Genomic DNA, 25638 nt, shown 5'->3' with positions numbered 1-25638 from the left:
AAAAGGAAATTTCAGACGGCACTTAGAAGTTTTTGAATTGGGACTCTTCAGTTGCAAATTAAGTTTTTTCCATAAGTTACTTTCCTAACTGCTTTGAAGTAGAAACATTAGTAATGTTTTGGCCAAACAGTATTTACAATTTCTATTTATGTGTTTGAGTAAAACTTATTAATGTTCTACAAACTACTGATGGTCTTTCTTAAATATGTAGCATAACAAAGATGTTGTTTAGATCAAAGAATGACAATCAAAATAACAAAAAAAAGAGTCATTTTTATCAATCATGTTTTTATAAATTTTCGTGACAACACCAATGTTTAACTTCAGAAGAGTTAAGAAATCAATATTTTATGGATTATTTATTGAAATTACTTTTATTCAGAAGAAATGTTACCAGGCCTGTGTATAGAATAAAACAAATATTAAAATTTTTAATCAAACAAAACCCTATTATAAATCCAGTAAAACAGAACATTTCTCAGTGCTACCCACTGCGCCACTGCGTCAGCTTTTATCATACCTGTTTATATAAATTCTCACATGACACAATACCAATGTTTCACTTCAGAAGAGTTAAGAAATCAATAGTTGGTGAAATAACTCTGCTTTCAAAAGCAAAAAATAAAATATTTTATTTTAATCAACAGTCAGTTGTCATCTTGGAGAGAAAACGCTGTAAATGAGTTTTTTTTTTATTATTATTATTATTCAGAAGAAATGTTACCAGGCCTGTATATAGAATAAAACTAATACTACATTTTTATGACCTTTTATAAATCTAGTTAGTGCAGTGAAACAGAGCATTTGTCCTACATTTATCAATTTTCTTAAAGGGATAGTTCACCCGAAAATATTTACTCACCCTTAACTTGTTACAAACCAGTTTGAGTTTTTTTATTTATTTATTTATTTTTTCTGTTGAACACAAAACACAAAAGAAAATATTTTGAAAAATATTACAAACCTGTAACCCTTGACTTCCATATCAGGAAAAACAGGTTTCCAACATTCTTCAGAATATCTCCTTTAGTGTTTAACCAACTGAACCAAAAAAAAAAAAAAAAACCTCTAACTGGGTTTGAAGTGTTTTTTTTTAAGGTAAGCAAATATTCACAGATATACTTATTTTTTGGTGAACTACCCCTATATTTTCTATAGATGTACATATGAACATATAAATATACAAATATGAATTGCCCTTCTGTGAATTTTTTAAAATTATGTTTAAGAGAGCAAGGGATTTTTCTCAGTATTTCCTATATTTTTTTTTTCTTCTGGAAAAAAGTTGCATTTGTTTTATTTCTTATTTGTTATAAAAATAAAAGCAGTTTTGATTTTTTAAAACCATTTTAAGGTCAATATTATTAGACCCCTTAAGGCAGGGGTGCCCAAACTTGATTCTTGGGGCCAGTGTCCTGCAAAGTTTAGTTCCAACCCAAATCAGACACACCAGGACTAACTAATCAAGCTCTTAGTCTTTCTAAAAATGTTCTTGCAGGTGTGTCGAGGCAAGTTGGAGCTGAAATCTGCAGAACACCGACCCTCCAGGACCGAGTTTGGGCACCCCTGCCTTAGGGGCTCTAATAATATTGGCCTGAAAATGGTTTTAAAAAATTTAAAACTGCTTTTATTCTAGAACAAATAAGAAATAAAGCAGTTTTTGGAAAGAGTTTGGACATCCCTGCCCTAAGCATTTTTTTTTTCTCGATTGTCTACACTCTACAGAACAAACCATCATTATACAATGATTTGACTAATTACCCTAACTTGCCTAATTAACCTAGTTAAGCCTTTAAATGTCACTTTAAGCTGAAGACTACTATCTTGAAAAATATCTAGTAAGACATTATGTACTGTCATAACGACAAAGATAAAAGAAATCAGTTATTAGAAATGAGTTATTAAAAATACTATGTTTAGAAATGTGTTAAACAGAAATTGAGAGAGAAAAATATACACGGTGGCTAATAATTCAGGGGGGCTAATAATTCTGACGTCGACTGTACCATGCACGCAGATACACATTTGTGCGAGTGGGTGTTTTTAAAGAGCCAGAATAGCACGCAGATGTCTGAGAGCAGTGTTAGCGGGGAAAATGAAAGGGGTCGGACAGGTTCACAGAGACCCGCTGAGTCTCACAGGTGGTGAAATGGAGAGGAAACTCTAATCGAGGAGACTGAAAGCTCATCAGCGCCGACGCAGAATAACACACGCATGTAATAGACACGTCGGCACACCAATAGAGACAAAGACAAACTAATAAATCTGACTCTCGATTTCACGGAGGAACAAATACACACACAGGGAATTTATTCGGTCCAGCGATGGCAGACTAACATGCTGGAGAGCTGAAACACTAGCTTATTCTCACAGAAAAATCAAGCACGGGGGGGGAAACAAAGAAAAGGAGGGCAGAGGAATAAAAGGAGGGAGATTGGAGGAGATGAGGGGCCAGGAGAATTTTGTGATAGAGCTGTCAGCTTTGATGCGTTTCACACTGGGGACAATCTCAGCTCGATCCCCAGGTAATAAAATACACACAGAGATTGATACAGGTGCACATGCACACACACACACACACACACACACACACACACACATATATATATATATATATATATATATATATATATATATATATATATATATATATATATATATATATATATATATATATATATATATATATATATGGATATAGCTACAGAAAGAAAAGCCAGTCCATAGGTATTATTTTATTTTATATCAAATCTAGGTTGAGCTATAAGTAAAGAATAAGAATGAAAAACAACATGGGTTCATTGGAGAAGGGAACATGGGATATTTTAGTGTAGCTGATTTAACAGAAATTATAATGTATCTTTTTCTTATATAATATTAATATAATCACAACAAATTTAACAAAGAACAATTACAACAGGTCCTGTGATGCATTTTAAAAGAATAAAATAGGTTAAGTAAGGGGTAAAGTATATCCAGGCGGTTTTCAATGCTAAATATTACATTGATCTGGATTATTTGATTCTGATTCTGATCACAGCGGAATGAACCGCCAACTTATTCAGCATATGGTTTACACAACGGATGCCCTTCCAGCTGCAACCCATCACTGAGAAACATCCATACGCAGTCATTCACACACCAAATCGCATACTTATGCACTATTCTACGCCATTTTGTAGTATAAATAGTGTAAGTAGTGTGTTCACACTGAAAACTCTTAAAATAATAAGTGCACTTTAATTACCCGGATGATGCACTCATTCAGCCGCTAAAATGAAGTGTGGAATGATGGACACTTCACGCACTCAACGACCGCAGGTTTGCTTGCGTAGCGGAAGGGGCGGAGCTATCGGACGCACATGTTGGATAACTTTATTTATTTTGGATGGAGAAAGCAAAATTCTCCTACGAGAGTGATTATAGCGCCTCCCGATGGTGAATGCGACAATACTCACGATAGGTATTATTTGATAATTCTGTTGTTTATTTCACTGATTTGGCAACCGTCAAACGTGATCAGGGAAACGGTTTGAATTTCCACTTAGTAAAAAAACATTAGTGTGCCATTTGGGACAACACTACATACATATACTATCCTGTTGAGTGTGTAAGTGCGTAAGTACATAGTGCATGAGTGCATAGTGTATAGTGTGCCATTTGGGACGCAGCTATACTCTACGAACAGTTTAGCTTACGTTATTCACCTGTACCACATGTCTTTGGAGTCATTAGCTGCATCCCAAATCGCATAATTATGCACAATTCTATGCCATTTTGTAGTATAAATAGTTTAAGTACACTGAAAACTCTAAAATTAATAAGGGCACTTTAATTATCCGGATGATGCACTCATTCAGCCGCTAAAATGAATTGTGTAATAATGGACACTTCACGCACTTAACGACCACAGTTTTGCTCACATAGCGTAAGGGGCGGAGCTATCGCATGTTGAATAATTTATTTTGGATTGTAAAAGCAACATAGTCCTATAAGAGTGATTATAGCGCCTCCCGATGGTGAATGCAGTCATACTCATGGCAGGTATAATTTGATAGTTTGGTCATTTATTTCACTGATTTGGCAACCATCACCTAATGTTTACATTTGTAAACTGACATAACATCAAGGAAACGGTTTGAATTTCCACTTGGTAAAAAAACATTAGTGTGCCATTTGGGACGACACTACATACATTTACTTTGCGGTTGAGTGTGTAAGTGCATAAGTACATAGTGCATAGTGTATAGCAGGGGTCACCAGCCCTGTTCCTGGAGAGCTACCTTCCTGCAGAATTCAGTCCCAACCCTGATCAAACACACCTGAACCAATTAATAGTACCTAAAGCAGCACTTGATAATTACAAACAGGTGTGTTTGGTCAGGGTTGCAACTGAAATGTGCAGGAAGGTCGCTCTCCAGGAACAGGGTTGGTGACCCCTGGTGTATAGTGTGCCATTTGAGATGCAGCTATGGTCTGTGGGGGAAAGCGAAGCACCCAGAGGAAACCCACGCCAACACAGGGAGAACATGCAAATTCCACACAGAAATCCCAACTTACCCAGCAAGGGATCGAACCAGCAACCTTGCTGCTGTGAAGCAATTGTGCTACCCACTGCGCTACCATGCTGCCTATATGCTTTTATAGTATTGCAATCAAAAAATGACAATAAAAAGTCACTGAGGCAAAAACAGCCACAAACTTAACAAGAGTAGTAAATTTGAACATTAGACAAGGGTTAAATATGAGCTATGTAAATATACTGCATACACAAGCTACATACATGCATGAATACACTCGCCGGCCACTTTATTAGGTACACCTGTCCAACTGCTTGTTAATGCAAATTTCTAATTATGGCAGCAACTTAATGCATTAAGGCATTTAGACATGGTCAAGATGATCTGCTGCAGTTCAAACCAAGCATCAGAATGGGGAAGAAAGGTGATTTCAGTGACTTTAAACATGGCATGGTTGTTGGTGCCAGACTGGCTGATCTAATGGGATTTTCATGCACAACCATCTCTAGGGTTTACGGAGAATGGTCCGAAAAAGAGAAAATATCTAGTGAGCCGCAGTTATGTGGGCGTAAATGCCTTGTTTATTTCAGAGGAGAATGGTCAGACTGGTTCCAGCTGATAGAAAGGCAGTAACTCAAGTAACCACTCGTTACTACAGAGGTCTGCAGAACGCACAACTCGTCCAACCTTGAGGCGGATGGGCTACAGCAGCAGAAGACTACACCGGGTGCCACTCCTGTCAGCTAAGAACAGGAAACTAAGGCTGCAATTCGAATTGGCTCACCAAAGTTGGACAATAGTAGTTTGGCAAAAAACGTCGCCTGGTCTGATGAGTCTCGATTTCTGCTGCGACATTCAGACGGGGTCAGATTTTGATGTCAACACCATGAAAGCATGGATCTATCCTGGCTTGTATCAATGGTTTTGGCTGGTGTAATGATGTTGGGGATATTTTCTTGGCACACTTTGGGCCCAGTTGTGCCAATGGTACCAATGTGTATCTAATAAAGTGGCTGGTGACTGTAAATACGCACAATATATATATACACATACATACATTTGAAGTACCCAGATAAAATTGTTATTATTTTTGGTGGTTGTTATCTGGAAAAACATACCTCGGAATATAATAACTGACCAATCAGAATCAAGATAGCCATGCAATAACATGTTCAAATAGCACATTATTATTTCACATACTGTACATTATTACAACACCTTAATTCTAAATCTGTCTGAAACACTGACGCTGTGTTTCCAATGGGATGTGTTGCCCTCTAAAGAGCACTTCTGATTGAAAACAATCATGACTGCCATATTAAAGTGCCGTTCCAAATCGAAGTGTTTAAATCTGGCCACTTTGAAAGGCCCTTCGGAATGAAGGGTTCTGAAGGGAACAGCTAATGGACACTTCAGGCACCAATGATCCTTTGTGCGGGAAAGCATTATAGAATGACAACTGGAGGTTTAGAGGTTGACTTTACCTGTAAATTGATGTACACGTATAGTATTTTTTGTATCGGTTACTACTGTAATATTAATATGACCTATAAATAATAAAAAAAACTAAAAATGTTAAATAAATAACAAAAAACATACATTCAGAAAAATGTACATATACTGTTAATATGATAAAAGTCATGACAACAAATGCTTTAGTTCTTCAATTTAGTCATTAAGAGTTTACTCTTAAACTGATTTCTATTCTTTCCAGAACTCTATTACACTGTGGATCTGCTGATATGCTTTCCCATGTTTCCTTCATGCATGACTTTGTTTTTCACACGCTTTACTGTTTATCATAATCTGCTCATTACCAATGAGCTGATCTTGGAACACCATGAGAGCCTGAGCTCGCGATTTTTACACTAAATGATTTCTGTTTTCCAATCGTAAGCTGAACTCCACAGTAAATAGTCTGGGAGCTTAAGGCTCAGGTTTTTGCTCCCTGTGCCTTGAAGCACAGCATTTCATTAAATCAACCCCCTTGCGTGTTCAAAATATGCCCTGCAACTGCTGTCCAAACACTTCCTCCTGTTTCCTATCATATCTTACGAATAAAGTCAACTGGTTAAATAAAAGGAATGTGTTTATTATTGTTCTAGGCTTGTCTTTTGTATTGAAATATCATTTGTTTTAATATTTAATTATGTTTTTGACTAAGTAATACATGTTTGCATCTATTTTTATGAGCTTTTGGGATATTGCATTAAAACATTCTTGAATTAATGAATGAACGAATGAATGAATGAATGAACGAATGAATGAATGAATGAATGAATGAGCGAATGAATGAATGAATGAGCGAATGAATGAACGAATGAACGAATGAATGAATGAATTAATTAATTAATTAACGAACGAACGAACGAACGAACGAACGAACGAACGAACTAATTATTTTTATTTTGCACTTCACAGATCAAGTTTTGTACTCTGACTTGAGTAAAACTGAAGTCTTTATACTTTTTCTTCAGTAATATTTAGGGTCTCTGTTGTTACTGGGTACTCAATTTATACTGATTCTAAGCATACAGTACATGATGCTACTACTAGAATAACTGGAATTTGGTTCATACGGTCATGGAAAACCTTGAAAAGTCATGGAATTTTGACGTGGCATTTTTCAGGCCTGGAAAAGTTTTCGAAAAGTCATGGAAAACTGTCTGTAACCTTGAATATACTGCAGGTTATTTACTTCTTTTCTGTCCTTGGCCAATTGCATACTTTCACGCATTATCTAAAGCAGGGGTCACCAACCTTTTGGAAACTGAGAGCTACTTCTTGGGTACCGATTAATATGACGGGCTACCAGTTAATAAATAACACATTTTTCTTAATTTACTTTTAATTATATGTTATTATTAATAATTAATAATATTCATCTTTGTAAAGACATTGATCATGTTAATGATTTCTCACAGTAGTTGTCAACAATGATTTAACAAGGTAGATAAATATCAATATGCAACACTTCATTTGTCTGAAATAGTTTTTAAAGTTTTTTTAGTATATAACTTAAAGTAATTTTCAAATTTACACCAATGCAAGTGTGATTAAAAAAGACTACCTATAAAAATATTAGATGCAGCTTACTCATATGTGGTGCTATGGTGAGCTATTTTCTAGAACAGGCCTGCGGGCAACTCATGTGAACCTGGCGGGCTACCTGGTGCCCACGGGCACCGTCTTGGTGACCCCTGATCTAAAGCAAATTGAAACTAAACTGATTGTTGCGTGTTTTACCATATGCTGCAATAAATTTTAACATGCATTGTTTTTCTTTTATCATGCATATGTAGACATTGCATGGAACATTAGGTCATGAAAATTGACTTGAAAGTCTTGAAAAAATCATGGAAAACTCATGGAATTCTAGAACTAAAGATGTATATGAACCCTGTATATTAGTAGTTCTGGCCATTCTCATATAAGACGTTGAATTATTCTACATTCAAAGCTTTTATTGAAATTTTAAAATTAAGCTTTGAATGTATTTGATCATATTTAATAACATTATTATACAAATAATACCACCTTTTTGGTAATACAGTATATAAATATTTAGTTAGGCTACTAGACCCCTCTTGAAGGTTCATTCCTCACTTTCATTTTCACTTTTACAAGCAGCGAAGAAGGCTTTTTCACAGCAGTCAATATGCTGTTTTAAAAGACATATTTGAAGAAAGGTAATGTTTTGATGAAGGTAATGTATGATTATGTTAGCAGGAAGTTGCTAGGCAACAGAGGCACGCATATTCAAAGTCACGGGGAAAAGTGGCTGACACTGAAATTCATAAGGTCATTTTGACCACTGTGGTGCAGTTGAAGTCAGAATTATTAGCCCTCCTAAATTATTAGCTTAGAATTAGGTTTTTTTTTCTTCTGTTTAACAGAAAGAAGTTTTTTTTTTTTCAAGACACTAGTATTCAGCTTAAATTGACTTTTAAAGGCTTAACTAGGTTAATTGGGTTAATTAGGTTAGGTAGAGTAATTAGACAAGTCCTTTTATAACAGTGGTTTGTTCTGTAGACAATCAAAAAAATTGCTTAAGAGGGCTAATAATATTGACCTTGATTTTTTATTATTATTATTAAAAACTGCTTTTATTCTAACATAAAAAAACAAATAAGACTTCCTCCAGTAGAAAAAAATGTTATAGGAAATATTGTAAAAAAAAAAAAATAAAAATCCTTGCTCTGTTAAACATCATTTGAGAATTATTTGAAGAAGAAAAAAATCACTGGAGTGTGAATAATTTCAACTTTTTATCTGTTATTAAAGGTAGAAATGCTCATAGCTCTTTTCTGTTTTGTAATTTGAATAAAAACTATGTTAGAAAGAAATATACACATATATAGGGGGGGAAAATGTTATTTTAGATGTCGGTTTTATTTCAACAAAGTTAATGAATTACAAAAGAAAATAAAAAATGACCAACTCTGGAGTTCAAGTGTTCATTCACCCTTTTTTTCTCTGTTGTTCTGACAGTCCCTCCTGTTATCCGAGTGTACCCAGAGAGCCAGGCACGTGAGCCGGGCGTCACAGCCAGTCTGCGGTGCTATGCAGAGGGCATCCCTGACCCACAGCTGTCCTGGCTGAAGAACGGCATGGACATCACCACTAAACTCTCCAAACAGCTCACACTTCAAGGTACAAACACATCACCTGACGACACTATATATAAAAATACACTTCATTGAACATGTACACATATACATCAACTACAGTATATACGATATAACTGCAGGTTTAACTATGTTTATATTAGGGCTGAACGATACTGGAAAAACTGATATTACAATATTTTTTTTCTGTGATACATTTTGCGATTTGAATATAATGTCACAAGATGACATGAGTAACTCTATTTGGAAAGTCTTCCTAATTTTAGAGAAGTGCATCTGCATAAAATATACACAATTATACAAAACTATACCAAATAAAATAAAGCACACATGAAAACAATAAAGCAAAATATAACAACATCAGTTTCCGATGGAGTCTAACAGCATTGAGGTTCAGAAATGCAATATTCAAATATGAATTACCACTGTATATTCTTTATTGTATAAATATTAAACAATAATTTTGTCTTGTGCCCAAATGGTTTGACTTTGCTTGAAATCTTACATTTACAGGGCTTAAAAACACATAAAAATGAGCCTATTGATATGCCCACACGGAATCTGCGCGCGCAGAATTACGCAGATTTGCCGCAGATTTCTGCAGATTTTTAGCCCATCATTAATTCTGTTTATTAACTTGAGTAAATGTGTAAATCAAAATTTATTCTGTTTTTATTCAGTAATTTATTACTTTTTATTTCATATACTAAGGTTTTAGTTATGATACTCCGCTGGATACTCCCAAAATAATTCCGCAGAAATCTGCTGATTTTTACAAAAAATCTCCGCAGAAAAAGCAAAAAACATCCACTGATTCCATCTGGCCCTGCCTATTGGATAAAGTCAAGTTTTGTTAATTACAACATGATATTGCAGATCCTGTGCAGATTTGATTATGATTGAAATATATTGTGCAGCCTTAGTTTATGTATAATAACTTCAAAGGTGCAGTATGTTAGTTTGACACCCAGAGGTTGAACTAGGTTTTGCAGGCCTGGTTCAAAACACACGCAAGCGCAGGTTGCCAGATTGATGAGACCAACATATTAGTGTTGATGTCAGATTCAGCATCTACATTTAATAATGTTAAAGAGGTTTATTATGTTTTAATTATATTATAAATCATACTATTTTGTTGGAGTGCAGTAAGTGCACTATTTTGTGCTTCTGAATGGCTCTATTTAAATTCCTGATGTGTTTCGACTGGTGTAAACAGCCAAATTGCTTATCACTGCAAATCTCATCATGTAGTGTGTTGTTAGGACACGGGGTTACAATGTAACCTGCTCACCTAATGTTTACATTTGTAAAACCTGTGGAGTTTCATTTTTACGGACAAACACTTTAAGAGCATTCCTGACTGAACGCTGTTTTCCACCAAGGCAACTTTGGGTGCTGAAATATGATTGGCTAATTTGGCAGTGGGTGGATTAAAGGGACTAAAACAAAGACAGATGTTCCCGCACGTAACTCACATTTTGAAAGTAGAATATCTGACCTTAGCATTGTTTTTCAGGTAAGCACATAGGTTCATTTAGCATGTTCAGGGCTTAAAATTGCGACCGAAATTTTAGCTCTGCGACCTCATAATGTATTTGGGAGCATATAATAGTTACTTTTCTTCTAAAAATATGCTGAATCGCTCTTCCCTGCCGCTATATTGGTTCATATTAGCTGTCAATCACTCAAGGCTTTCCGCTGTCAGATGACAGGGAGCTTTTGTGACCGCAGGTAATGCAAATGGCTAAGGAGTGAAAAGTACACAGAATCTCACGTTCTGCACAAATGTCCACTAAATGTAAAATCTAACACTGTAAACACCATCGCCAAAGAAGCTCGCCTTTACTAATTTTAAACTGATGCTGCTTGTAACAAAAAACGGTATTGCGCCAGTCATTGGGAGAATCCTGCTCTGCCTGCTCATATATTGGGTCGACTGACTTATCTGCTTTCCACAAACACAGAAAAATGAAAATCAGCGCATAACGAGACTGAGCATTAAAATGACACAAACTGAAACCAAAACTTTTTAAAGTGAGACTTTTCTTCCTTTCTTTTGTCCGCTTTTTCTTGAAATGAATATTATTTTTCTATTTAGTTACTGATGACTGTTTTGCGACTTTCAGCCTTGAATTGAATGATTTAGTATAATCTTAAGTTTGTTTAGTAGCAGAAATATTATTTATTAAATTGACATGCATATTAAAGCAATAGTACAAAATAAATATTTCTTACTGCAATGCTTTGTTTGTGTTTGATGCAAACCATAAATTTATTTATCATAAAGTAACAGACTATTATAGCAGAATTTATAGCAGATAACTCACAGTCAAGCATATTCAAGGCAGCATAATAAGGATAAATGTAATTCATTGTTAGTATTATTGACATCATCGTCATCATTAATATCTTACAATTATTAGACATTCATTTTTGAATTGTTGCACAAATATTATGTCATCACAGCATTAGTTAGATAGTTGTTGCATTCATTTTTGATGGGTGCTCATAAATTTTTTCTGGTGCTCTGAAATATTCAAAGTTGGGAGCACCGGTGCTACCAAATAAAAAGTTAATTTCGAGCCCTGATGTTTCTTAAATATCTGCAAACATATTATGGTATTACATATAGCTTACATATAGCATCTTTAACTGTTAAAAGCTATTGGTTACTAAATAATTAGTTAAAATGTTTTGTAAGTAATAAAGTTATGGTAATTAATAACCTTCACTTTTCCAAATTTGATTGTAATGCTATAATGTGCACCTTTTATAAAACTGCTTTAAAGCAATTATTGTGAAAAGCGCTATACAAATAAACTTGAACTGAACACTAATGCTGCTAATGGCACAGACACAAACACTGCATTTATTGACTTACCGTAATTATCATAATTTCAAACATGACAAGATTTGACTTTCTCTTCAGAGGTGTGCACATTTTTGGATTCAAGATTATGCATTTCTTTAGCAATGTTATTAACACCTAAATCAGCCTGCAAAGGTCACAAGTCGGAGGATTGTAAATTCCCGGTTTGTAAATTGTAATTATGAGCTCTGCTAGGACGTGGAAGCTTTTTACTTGCTGGAATCTTATAATTACGGTAATTTCAGCATGGCGTGAAGACACCTTCATTGCACACTTTACCTTAGAGGATACAAGCTTTTACTATGACTGATTGTGTTACATTCTACTGTTATCATGGTTTCCAGGTTCAAATGCTCTATAAGAAATGATTACCAAATATTATTATTGAAAAAATGATGCTATCTTTGTAAAAAAAATCTCTATATATTTTTTTATAAATGTTCTATAAAAAACATTAGCAAATAATACTTTCAAAAACTACTTTACCTTTATCTCTATAATGAAATCTCAGATGTTAAAATACTGTTATTTCTATAATTTCTCTAAATGCTCTATATACTTCTCTCAATGCTCAATAAGGAATCAATAACAAATAATATTAGCAAAAATTACTTAACCTTTATCTCCATAATGAAATCTCAGGTGCAAATATTGGTGTACAAGACCCCATGCAATCTTTGTTTAAATATGAATAAGCAGTGCTCATAAACTGCTCTTGGTATTCTTAGTTGAAACCCAGAAACAACTGAAACCCATTTTGGGTCCTTTAAATGCTTAACAGCTACATTAAAGGCTATTTAGTTATTAAAAAGTAGATATTTGAGTGGTAAATTATAAATATACTGAGAAATAATGAGACAATTAAATCAGTTAAGAAAAAAACAGGGCGTCACGGTGATGCAGTGGATAGCACGATCTCCTCACAGCAAAATGGTTGCTGGTTCAAGCCTCAGCTTGCTTAGTTGGCATTTGTGTGGAGTTTGCATGTTCTCCCCGTGTTTGCGTGGGTCTCCTCTGGGTGCTCCGGTTTCCCCCACAAGTCCAAAGACATGCGCTATAGGTGAATAGGGTAAGCTAAATTGTCTGTAGTATGTATCCGTAATATCTGCTGTGGTGACCCCAGATTAATAAAGGGACTAAGCTGAAAATAAAATAAATGAACAAAGAAAAAATACATATTTTAAAGGAATAAATAATTTATACACGTATACAGTTGAAGTTGAAGAATTATTAGCCCCCTTTTGATTTTTTTTTAATATTTACCAATTGATGCGTAACAGAGCAAGACAATTTTCACAGCATGTCTGATGATAGTGTTTTCAAAGCATGTCTTGTCTAATTACCCTAACTCACCTAGTTAAACTTATTAACCTAGTGAAGCCTTAAAATGTACCTTTAATCTGTATAGAAGTGTCTAGAAAAATATTATTTACTGTCATCATAGCAAAGATAAAATGAATCAGTTATTAGTAATGTGTTATTAAAATGATTATATTTAGAAATGTATTGACAAAATATTCTCTCTGTTAAACAGAAATTGGGGAAAAAATAAAAAGGGGGTCTAATAATTCAGGGGGGCTAATAATTCTGACTCAAATGAATTTGCATCTAAACAAATATGTCAGTTTTCATAATATTATTAAGTGTATTAACAAAAAAAATTATATATATATATATATATATATATATATATATATATATATATATATATATATATATATATATATATATATATATATATGTTTATATATATTGTTTAAAACAATAAATTTCAAGCATCAAATCAGAATGTTGAAGGATTTTTTTAAGGATCCTGTGAAACTGAAAACTTTCATCATTGGAAATCATGTCAAAAAATCTATTTAAAAAAAACTTTACTCGCAAGAACAAATTACATTTTAAAACATAATAGACGGAATTAATTTAAATAGAAATACATTTTCACAATTTTATTTTCATTTGAAAATCTTTTAAAAAGACACTAACCCCAAACTTGAATGATGTTTTATGTTTAAAAACAAAAAATCAAATGTGGTTATATTTTATCTTTATATCCTGCCAACAGTCGGATCATAAAATCTGAGAGATTTTATCCGGGGTCGTGCGCGAAATGAAGTGAGGGGGGGATGCGCGCAAACAGAAGAGCGGGGAGTGGGTGTGAAGATGGTTGCGCGTTGGGTTCGGTGTGCATGGCGACTGAACTAAAAAGTTAACCGGACTGTACCAAAAAACTGAGAAGCGGGGGAGGGTGTGAAATACGAGGCACTCCCGGGAAAAACGGTAGTGTTGGAAGGTATGCTTTATATTCTATTATTAAATAATGACAATTGAACAGTGTGTATTATAAGCATTGTAAACAATTGAAAGATGGCCAATAAAAAAGACATTTACTAATATTAATAACCATTTTCTAATACTGAATCTGTTCTAAATGTGAATGAATGGGATTCCCAACTCTAACATCAGTACAGTTCTCTGTTCTGGATAAAAGTCTTCACAGCATCTGATTTCACACTGAAAAACTTACATCTTTACCCAAGCAGACGTTGATCTTGTCAATCTGCAGAAGCTTTATATAGTGGAGATGCCTGCCGGTTGCACTGTAGCAGTGATTGACGTGTTTGTCATGATCTAGATCTAGATCTTTCCTCAATCCCACAATCCCCCCTGTGGGGCCTCTCATCAACAAACGTTCCTCCGAACTTCGCTGTTCAGACTAAAGCTAACATGACAACTTGAGAACGCTATAAATGTTTCACCGTTATCAGACACGATCCCATTAGAAGAACTTACAGAAATGGAGTCTTTTCTGTCATGAGTGATTTACAGGAGCTGAAAAGTTTACTTCAGTCTTTTTTTTGTGTGTGTGTGTGTGTGTGTGTGTGTGTGTGTGTGTGTGTGTGTGTGTGTGTGTGTGTGTGTGTGTGTGTGTGTGTGTGTGTGTGTGTGTGTGTGTGTGTGTGTGTGTGTGTGTGTGTGTGTGTGTGTGTGTGTGTGTGTGTGTGTGTGTGTGCGTTTCAGCGAAGGCTGCTTTATTGGCTAATTATCTGTGTAATGTTCTACGTTTTCATTTATAGTCGGTCAGAATTGAAACATTGTTCTTGGCACAGAGGTTATGTGATTATTTGGTGGAATATATGGGATGTTTAAAAGTCAAAAATAAAGTAAAACAAATAGCTGTTTTGTCCAACACAGAAAATATGTGCTTTAGCATATACACTACCTGACAAAAGTCGTCGTCTTCTTGTTGATCATATGGAAAAGTGGCAGAAGGTTTATTTTTCCAATGAATCATCTGTTGAACTGTATCCCAATTATCACAAACACTGCAGAAGACCTACTGGAACCCACATGGTGCCAAAAGTTTTATGGAAATCAGTCAAGTTTGGTGAAGGAAAAATCATGGTTTGGGATTACATTCAGTATGGGGCGTGCAAGAGATCTGTAGAGTGGATGGCAACATTAACAGCCTGAGGTATCAATACATTTGTGCTGCCCATTACATTACAAACCACAGGAGAGGGCAAATTCTTCAGCAGGATAGCGCTCTTCATACTTCAGCCTCCACATCAAAGTTCCTGAAAGCAATGAAGGTCAAGGTGCTTCAGTACTGGCCAGCCCAGTCACCAGAAATGAACATTAATGAGCATGTATGGGGTAAGATGGAGGAGGCATTGAAGATGAATCCAAAGAATCTTGAGGAACTCTGGGAGTCCTGCAAGAACGCTTTCTTTGCCATTCCAGATGACTTTATTAATAAGTGATTTGAGTCATTGCAGAGATGGGAGTCATGGGAGTCATACACCTTATTAATTTTAAAAATAATTAACATTGAAAATCAAGGCATGATCATATTTCATTTGAGTAAAATAAGCATAATCTAGAGGCCTTTGCCTTTCATATAAGCCACTATTGATACCAAATTATTAACTACAAGTCAAGTTATTATTTATTGTTCCTAAAACTTGGATAGGCAACAAGACTTGTGTCAGGTACTGTATATATATCTATATATATTTTTTGACATTTTTTTAAATATTCCTGTGTTTTCAACAGAAGAATGAAACTAAAACAGGTGGTCACACTTTATTTTGATGGTCCGTTTGTTGAATTTAAGTTGCATCTACATTGATTTTACATTGCATCTACATGCCAACTAATTCTCATGATATTATAAGTAGACTGTTAGGTTGGGGCTAGTGTAAGTTGACATATACCTGCAAAGTTTCTTATAGTCAGTTAAATGTCTGTTTAGCAGCAGTATCAACAGATATTAAGCAGACAGTCTAATACTCAAATGGACCATCAAAATAAAGGTTACCAAACAGGTTTAAATCAAATAGAGGGATAATAAATAATGAGTACATTTTTGTTTTTGGATGAACTGTCCCTTTAAGTGTCTGCAACTGATGGCATGAAATGTTACCAATGCAGAATTCTCAGGATTTATTGTTCAAAATGAAAATCCTGTTTAAGTCAATCTTATTAATGTATTTTTTTTTTTGTGCATTTCTGTGTGTTTCAGCAAACGGGAGCGAGGTTCACATCAGTAACGTCCACTTTGAGGACACCGGTGCTTATACCTGCATCGCCCGCAATGAGGCCGGCGTGGATGAGGACATCTCTTCTTTATTCGTGGAGGACTCGGCTCGCAAAACATGTATGTATAAGTCATGATGTGACGACCTCTCTGCCCTCACGGTAGAGCTTCACTTTCCCTGTTTCGTTGCATGATTTATCAGCCTGAACATTAATAGTTCATAAACGCCAGGTTCCTTTAGATAATAATAGAAGCTGAAGAAGATGAAATAATGGAAGATGAGTCCCGGTGGCCGGATATTTCATGTCCGTAAGCCATTTTATAGCACTGTGTATTCCATTGTAGAAAGAGAGAAAAAATCCTTATAAAGGCATGTCAGACTTTATTCCCTTTGGATTTTTTTAGAATTTTATTATTAGCTGTATCTGTTTTCTTTAATTCCAAATATTAAAACATAACTAATTATTTCAGTCAATAGATCATTATATACTGTATTTTAAACCATCTTGTTTCATTGGAAATACATTCCCAGGGCTACATATTTGAGAACCAAAAAATATGTGCCCTGGGATACGTGTGCTTACAGTTATTTGGCTCTATCAAACACCTGGCGCAATAAGGTGCAAGACGTGTATGGCTTGATTTGTTGCAATTTTCAGACCATCGCAATGGTAATTTTCATGTTTTGCGCTAAGTTGTTTCAATCGCAAATTAATTTGCACCACATTGTGGACTCATGAGTGTGCTGGTCTGAAAAGAAGGTGTATTAAGGTGTGTTGTTGGCGTGTTGATCATTTGAGGAACTGAAATAGACCACGACATTGACATATTCTAAAACCTGGTCTAAAGTCCTATCCAGGTCCTTTTTTTAGTCAATTTGCATTAGTGTTATATTATTAGTAGTAGCACTATTATTTATGCATTTTTATATTTGTTTTAATGAAAATAAGTTTAGATTTGTCTGTCTGTCAGGTTTTGAAGATGTATGCATCACAGTATGAGGCAATAAGAAGTCTGTTTGGATAAAACTCAGTTATTATTATTGTTTATTTATTCATTTGCTGGAAATTAAAACTGAATTTAGAAACAGTTTAGAAACAAATCTTTGTGCTTAACAAACAAAGTTCAATATTTAGGCTAACTGGTGTCTAAAGTGGAGTGCGTACAACACTGTTCCCTTACTCTACAGAACTGAAAGAGTAAAGAGTAAAAGTAAAGAGAAAGAGGCTGAATGGAGGAGGCTTGTTCTTTATCCTCATGCTGCAGACGGTCTGTTTAACTTGTTGTCTTGCTTCAGTTTTTCCACTTACAAAGTCCACCATGTAAATAGCAAATGTGCCATGGAGTGATGCAACTGACTTTTAAAGGGAATATAAGATGAGACTCTGATTGGTTTATTGCACGGTATGCTCAAAACACACCCATAACTTATTAAGAGAATAGGCACAACCCTGTTAGCCTATGCACTGGGGCATAGAGCGTATTTTTCTGCCCTTAAAATAGCAAAAGTGTGTTCAAACACACCCTTAATGCTTTTGTGCCATGTGCTTTAGACTTTGTGCCTAGATCGTTAAAACAGAGCCCATTGTTTTTACAGACTCTCTGGAGCAGGGGTTTCCAATGGGCTGATATCCTGTAGATTTTAGCTCCAACTTGCCTCAGCACACCTGCAAGGATGTTTTAGATGTTTAGTGTGTCTGATAGGGGTTGGAACTAAACTTTGCAAGACACCGCCCCTCCAGGATCGAGTTTGGACATGCCTGCTCTAGAGTTTGTTTTTACATTTTTGACAATCTTTTCTAATACATGCCATTTCTTTATTACGAGCACCCTTTTGAGGGTATAGAGCTGGTCCAGTGTACCACAGCCTGGATGAAAACCGCATTGTTCCTCCTGGATCATAGGTTTAACCATTGGCTGGATCCTCCTTTACAGTACCTTGGCATAGACTTTCACTGGAAGGTTGAGGAGTGTGTTTCCCCCTGTAGATGGAGCTCCGGTCCCCTTTCTTAAAAATGGGAACCACCACCCCAGTTGCCCAGTCATGAACGCATCTGATTGACTGCTGCATTCATAAGTGTTACAGAAGTGTGTTTGATTGGTCAAAAATACAATGTCATTAATTGACACTTAAAATTTTGTAATATACTTACTTCAATTGTGCAATCAATTATAATTGGCAATTTTTTTTTTTTTGGTTTATTTTTAGTGCAAAAGTTGTGGTATTGTGTTGTCTAAAGATGTTTATCCAAAAGTTCTATATAAAAACATTTTTATTTTAAAGTTGAAAGAAATGTGAGCAGTTAAAAAAATTAAACTATACAAACACACACAGTAACCAGAAGTCCAGAATAAATATGTGTATTCAAGTGCTCTCTTAAAAGTTTGAGCACAATTACCTACATGAGTTGCGAGCAGTGAAGTGTGCAGGAGAACAGGTCACCTCACAGTCATTGGTCATATTTTCTTCAATAGTTTTGTGGACGTTTTGGGAAATGTAGCCCTCAGACAGAGTTCAGAGGTCTGGATATTGTAGTTTGGTGAGACGTGACCGAGCTGTGCACCATGCAAACAGAAGGACAGATTTTCCTCACAGGTCCTTGGCTCTCTGTGTTTTCACTGCATACATAAAGGATGATCTGTTTTCTCAGATTCACTGCTGCTCAGTGCACTGATCTGGAGTCAGTTTATGCAGACCCTTTGATCTGTGCTCTGACATATGAACTGCTCCAGCTGTCGGATTAACACTGGCTGTAGATCAGCTCACTCTGGCTCTGTTTAGCTCCTTAAGCATGACCTCTGTGTTAAAGGTGTGCAATATTTATCATTTTACCTTATTGTATTGTTATGATATTGTAACTGCTGTTTTAACATTTTGTGAGTAGATTTTATAGAGCATGTGACTCACTTTGTGAACATATAATTATAATAATAATTATGAAAAAACCTATTAGAATTAGTTTAAAATGAGCCTATAACATCCATTCATTCATTTTCTTTTCGGCTTAGTCCCTTGATTAATTTGGCGTTGCCACCGTGGAATGAACCACCAATTTATCCAGCATATGTTTTATGCAGTTGATGCTCTTCCAGCTGCAACCTATTACTGGGAAACATCCATACACAATCCTTCACACACATACACCAAGCACAATTTAGCTTACTCAATTCACCTATAGCGCATGCCTTAGGACTGTGGAGGAAACCGGAGCACCCAGAGGAAACCCACTCGAACACAGGGAGAACATACAAACTCCGGACCCAGCCAAGGCTCGATGTAGCGACCTTCTTGCTGTGAGGCGGTTATGCCGCCCACTGCGCCACCTTGAAGCCCTGAGTCTTATACTTTATAGCAGGGGTTCCCAAACTTTTCAGCTCGCGATCCCCAAAATAACAATGTCAGTGACTCATGAGCCCCATTTTTCGAGGTGATTATACTGTAAATATATAAATGTTGCAGACACAAAAAACATGAGTCTTTTACCTTATTATTTTTTATTTCATTTCATATTTCATTTTTATTTCAGTCATTTATGAATTTAATTATATTTTAATATAAAAATGAAAGGCTGATGTCTGATTTTTATTTGCTTGTTGTTGTTTCTTTAAAGCAATGATTAACTATCTTCTGTGGCTTATGAATAAAATATGGTAATTCAGATAGTTTAATAAAGTTTATTTGAGTTTTGGAAATAACCAAGCGACCCCTTGTCATTGTCCCACGACCCCTCAGGGCGTCCCGACCCCCACTTTGAGAACCACTGCTTTAAAGGATATGTTGTAATAATATCAAATAATATCACACGATATCACATCAATAGTATTATAATACGAATAAATATTTTCATCACTGTAGTTCTTATTTAATTCAATTACCCAAAGTAACATTTCTAATTTGCACATTTTTAATTAGTTTTTGTATAATCATTATATTTTATTTCAGCTTTATTTTTAAATAAAATATCAAAGATTCTAATATAAAATTATAATGATAATATTAGTAGTAGTTTGTTAAGTCAAGTTGACAATTTCAATGAGTTGACATAAAACTGAATTGCTAATTTATTTGCGTGCTCAATCCAAAGCCTGGTTCATTAAAAAAAGACCCTGTTTAAATAGAAAATAATCAATTCAGTTCAATCCAAGAATTTACCAAGGAGATCTAGGGCATCAACATTGCCCTGGTAAATAAAAATTTATATGGCTTTTGCGAGTAATTTGGACCACTTTTACAATACATTAAAGTTCCCCTAATATGCTATTTTAAAGGATTCTCATTTTGTTTTGGAGGTCTTCTACAATAGGTTTACATTGATCCAAGGTCAAAGACACTTTAATTTTCTCATAATATCCACTGCAGCTTCAGCTCTATTCTTTGAGTGTCTGAAATAGTTAGGCTTTATAAATCTCTCACGTCCAAGAGTCTGCTCTACTCTGATTGGTCAGATGATTGGCCAGTCTGTTGTGATTGGTCAAACACCCAACACTATATTTCAGCTATTTGTTTCAGCACTTTTAACACAGTGATATGAACAATAATAATTGTGTTGTAATTGTCGAAATCAAACATTTCAAATTAAACTCCATTCATACAGCTAAACAGTTTGAAGGTCAAAGCAGAGGTTGACCTTGGTCAGCCAATCAAGGCCAATTTGAAACAAAACTTACTTTGCTTTGTCTGAGAAGACTGGGGTTAGAGCTAGAGTAAAATAGTTTGAGAAATTGAAAACAAAAACAAAAAATAGTTTGAGAAATTGATTCTAAATCAATTTTTAAAGGTTTTCAAAATGCAATACTTCTTCAAAAATAAACTTGGTTTTTAATAGGGCTAGTTTTTAGCAGTAGTTAATGCTCTAGGCTACTTTTTACCAGCAGAAAGCACTCTAGGCTAATTTTATACACCTGACAGCACTCTACAGAATCGTTTTTTAACGGCAGGTGGCGCTCTATTCTAGTTTTTAACAACAAACCACACTCCAGACTTTTTAACAGCTAACCATGCTCTAGGCTAGTTTTTGGTAGCTGACAACACTCTAGGCTAGTTTTTTAACAGCGGTTGGTGCTGAAGGCTAGTTTTTAACAGATGATGGTGCTCTAGGCTTGTTTTTAATAGCTGACGGTGCTCTAGGCTGTTTTTTAACAACTGACAGTGCTCTAGGCTAGTTTTTTACAGCTGACGGTGCTCTAGGCTAGTTTTTAACAGCTTACAGTGCTCTAGGCTAGTTTTTTACAGCTGACGGTGCTCTAGGCTAGTTTTTAACAGCTGATGGCATTCTAGACTAGTTTTTAACAGCAGACAGTGCTCTAGGCTAGTTTTTAACAGCAGGTGGCACTCTAGGCTAATTTTAACAGCTGATGACACTGTAGAATAGTTTTTAATAGTAGATGGTGCTCTAGGCTAGTTTTAAACAGCTGATGGTGCTCTAGGCTAGTTTTTATCAGCAGGCGGCGCTCTAGGCTAATTTAACAGCTGATGGCACTCTAGAATAGTTTTAAAGAGTAGACAGTGCTCTAGGATAGTTTTAAACAGCTGACGGTGCTCTAGGGTAGTTTTTCACAGCAGACAGCACTTTAGTCTAATTTTTTAACAACATTTGGCACTCTATTCTTGATTGTCACAGCAGATGGGCACTCTCGGCTAGTTTTTAGCAGTAGACTGACCATCTAGACTAGTTTGTGACAGCAGGCAATGCTCTAGGTTGGTTTTTAGCAGCAGGCAGTACTCTAGACTAGTTTTTAAGAGCAGACGTTGCTCTGGACTAGTTTTTAACAGCAGACATTGCTATGCTCACGAGGAAGAATGCTTATGTGTTCTTCATAGTTTTAATGTCATGATATAAATGCAAAAACAGCTCACAATGAACACTCTTGTAATTCGCTAAAACCTTTCCTGACAATATTAATTATTATTTTAGGTTCTCATGGCATTTATATGAAAATGGATGCAAGCAAATTGCAGCTGTTTGTAAAGCATATACAGCACCATAGGCTGTTGAAACTTAACTCAGTATCAATTCAGGAGAAAATGTGGATTTACAAATTCTCAAAACAAATGCAGAATCAATTTCTCAAAAAGAAAAAACTGAATTTCACCACAGCTTTAACTGGAATCACAGATTTCTTTGGCTTCAGGCAGTTCAGCATTATTTTTCATCTTATGTCGAGTTCAGACTGCATGATTTTCAAAGTCGTCGTGTCACAGATGTTTTCACACTGCATGACTATCTGGGCTTGCGTTTCGTCGCTGCTTTGTTTACACTGCAAGATGGATTGGCGACGCGGACTTTCACATTGCACGACTTTACTACAGGAAGAATCGCCGACAAGTTCGTCCAAACTACTTCTCACAGCCAAAAACACGTAGTATATCTTTTGTTATTAACTACATAATGAGAAAGAAGCCTTTAATGGGGTAGAAAATGTACATATTTGCTCACCTGGGTTTAAAGGGAATTAGCCATTTCTCCTCAACGTTGATAATAAACTAATTTCTTTCTGTTTTTCCAAATAAACCGAAAATGAGCGCTTTTAACTTCTCCCCCAGCCTCCCGCTGGCCTGCAGGTATACACACACGCACACACAAGTGAATGCTGCTCTCTCATTGGCTGTAGGCGATCGCCGATGTTATTTTGAGTCAAAACTCAATTCACACTGCATGATTTAAATTGCCGACAGCTCCAGATATTTAGCACGCCAAATATCTCACAGGTATCAGCGACTCATCTGCGATTCTCTCAGATCGCGTCTTTAATAGTTCATACTGTGATTGTCACGTGCACGAGCAGCGATTTGCCTGTGATTTCAGGCATTTGTTGGCGATTTTTCAAAACTTGTCGGCGAGCCAAAATCGGGGCTAAAATCACGAAGTCTGAACTAGGCATTTGAGACAGCAACTTCATTTATCATGCATTTAGATTTTTAAAAACTTAATGTTTAACAATCTTTTACATTCACAAACAGCAATAAAATGTACAACATAATGGTTACTTTATACTGCTGTCGCATACCTAAATGTTTTAGCCCCTGTTTATTACAGAATAATTCCATAGAAAGGGCATGATTAAAAAAAAGAAAGAAAATCATACAGGTTTTGATAAACAAAGATGAGCAAATCGTTTCATTTGAGTGAACTGTTCTTTTAATACATTAGTGAGTGTCAAGAGCAGTTCTGCTTCGTCTTTTGTTTTGAAAGCAGGTTAAATGCTTGGATTTGATAGTCTGTGCTATTGCTTTCATTGTGAATGAGAGGAACAATCCTGCACTGTCAGCTGGGATTTCCTCTAACATTAGTCCTGGAACGGCAGGTCTGAACTCATAAGCCTGGGATGATACACGGCTCCCTGCCTCCACGGAGCGCAGCAGCCCGGCAAATACATTTCCAACTACATTCAAAATCACTTTTTATTGATATCAGTGAGCCTTTAACATGCCGCTTCAGTGGTGGGTAATGAATTTGTCCTTGTTGCTGAGTAACTCGTATGAAAAATGTTCTCTATATAATATATGAGATCTACTTGAAATCACCATTAGTTATGATCTCATCCATGCGTTTTGCGATATTACATTAAAAAATGTTGGATGCAAATGGGAAGATGCACATAAAAAATGTGTCCAGTGAAGTACCATGAAAACAGATTTATCAAATTAACAGGTTGATGCGCAACAAAAAGATTGCGTGACTTTGTCTCGACAGATGATGTGATTGAAGGTTTGGATTAACCAGTGGATCGGTGCTTTAATTTCTCAAAAACAAACTTTGTATATTGTATGTTTATTGTGTGTTATTATACAATGTTTATACGATGGCTCTCTAGACTAGTTTTTCACAGCAAGAAGGCGCTCTAGGCTAGTTTTAACAGCAAGAAGGCGCTCAAGGCTAGCTTTTCACAGCAGACGGTCCTCTAGGCTAGTTTTTTAACAGCAGACAACGCTCTAGGTTAGTTTTTGACAGCAACAACGTACTCTATGCTAGTCTTTAACAGCAGGAAGGCGCTCTAGGCTAGTCTTTAACAGCAGATGGTGCTCTGGGATTGTTTTAACAGCAAATAACGTGCTGTTTGCTAGTTTTTAAGAGCAAATGATCCACTTTAAGCTAGTTTTTAACAGCAGATGGGGCTCTATGTTATTTTTAGCAGCAGATGGCACTAGACTAGTTTTTAACAGCAAATAATGCACTGAAGGCTAGTTTTTAACAGCAAATCAAGAGCTCTAAGCTAGTTTTTAACAGCAGCTTGTGCTCTAGGCTAGTTTTTAGGAGCAAATGATGCGCTCTAAGCTTGTTTTTAACAGCAAAAAGCACTCAATGCTAGTTTTTAACAACAGATGGCACTCTAGGTTAGTTTCTAACTGCAAATAATGCACTGTAGGCTAGTTTATAACAGCAAATGATGCATTCTAAGCTAGTTTTTAACGGCAGAAGGTGCTCTATGCTAGTTTTTAAAAGTAGATCACTCTGTGCTAGTTTTTAACAGTAGAAGATGCTCTTGGTTAGTTTTTACAGCAGAAGGTGCTCTGGGCTAGTTTTTAACAGCAAAACACGCTCTAGGCTAGTTTTTAACAAGACACTCTAGGCTATTTTTTAACATCAGACAGCACTCTATGCTAGTTTTTAACAGCAGACAGTGCTGGTTTTTAGTAGCACATTGTGCTCTAGGCTAGTTTTTGACTGAAGATGGGGCTCTAGGTTTGTTTTTAACAGCAGACAGCGCTCTATCCTGGGTTTAACAGCAGATGAAACGCTGTAGGCTAGTTTTTAACTACAATTGGTGCATTAGGCTACATTTTACCAGCAGACGGTGCTCAAGGCTGGTTTTTAACAGCACATTGTGCTCTAGGCTAGTTTTTAACAGTAGAAAGCCATTGATGCTACTTTGTAACAGCAGATGATATGCTGTAGGCTAAATTGTAATAGCAGACAGTGCTCGATGCTAAATTTTAACAGCAAAAGACGCTCTAGGTTAGATTTTAACAGATGATGGTGCTCTAGGTTAGTTTTTAACAGTAGAAAGCATTCTAGGCTAGTTTTTAAACAAGAGACACTGCTCAGGGCCAGATTTTAACCGCAGAAGACGGTCTAGACT

At 35.8% G+C, this 25638-nt stretch overlaps 1 protein-coding gene across 4 annotated transcripts in view; it reads left to right on the top strand.

The window, feature by feature from the left end:
- Positions 1-25638, top strand: part of fstl5 (follistatin-like 5) — a 389212-nt gene that overhangs the window by 308676 nt on the left and 54898 nt on the right. For all 4 annotated transcript variants that reach the window (XM_073921519.1, XM_073921520.1, XM_073921521.1 and 1 more), the window contains 2 exons: positions 9012-9173; positions 16543-16677. In XM_073921519.1, the coding sequence (XP_073777620.1) occupies positions 9012-9173; positions 16543-16677 (297 nt within the window). The remainder of the gene's footprint in view (positions 1-9011; positions 9174-16542; positions 16678-25638) is intronic.

The sequence above is a fragment of the Danio rerio genome, chromosome 14 (genome assembly GCF_049306965.1).
Source record: "Danio rerio strain Tuebingen ecotype United States chromosome 14, GRCz12tu, whole genome shotgun sequence".
Lineage (NCBI taxonomy): Eukaryota > Metazoa > Chordata > Actinopteri > Cypriniformes > Danionidae > Danio > Danio rerio.
The sequence above is the reverse complement of the archived record's forward strand: the minus strand, read 5'-3'. Positions and strand labels throughout refer to the sequence as shown.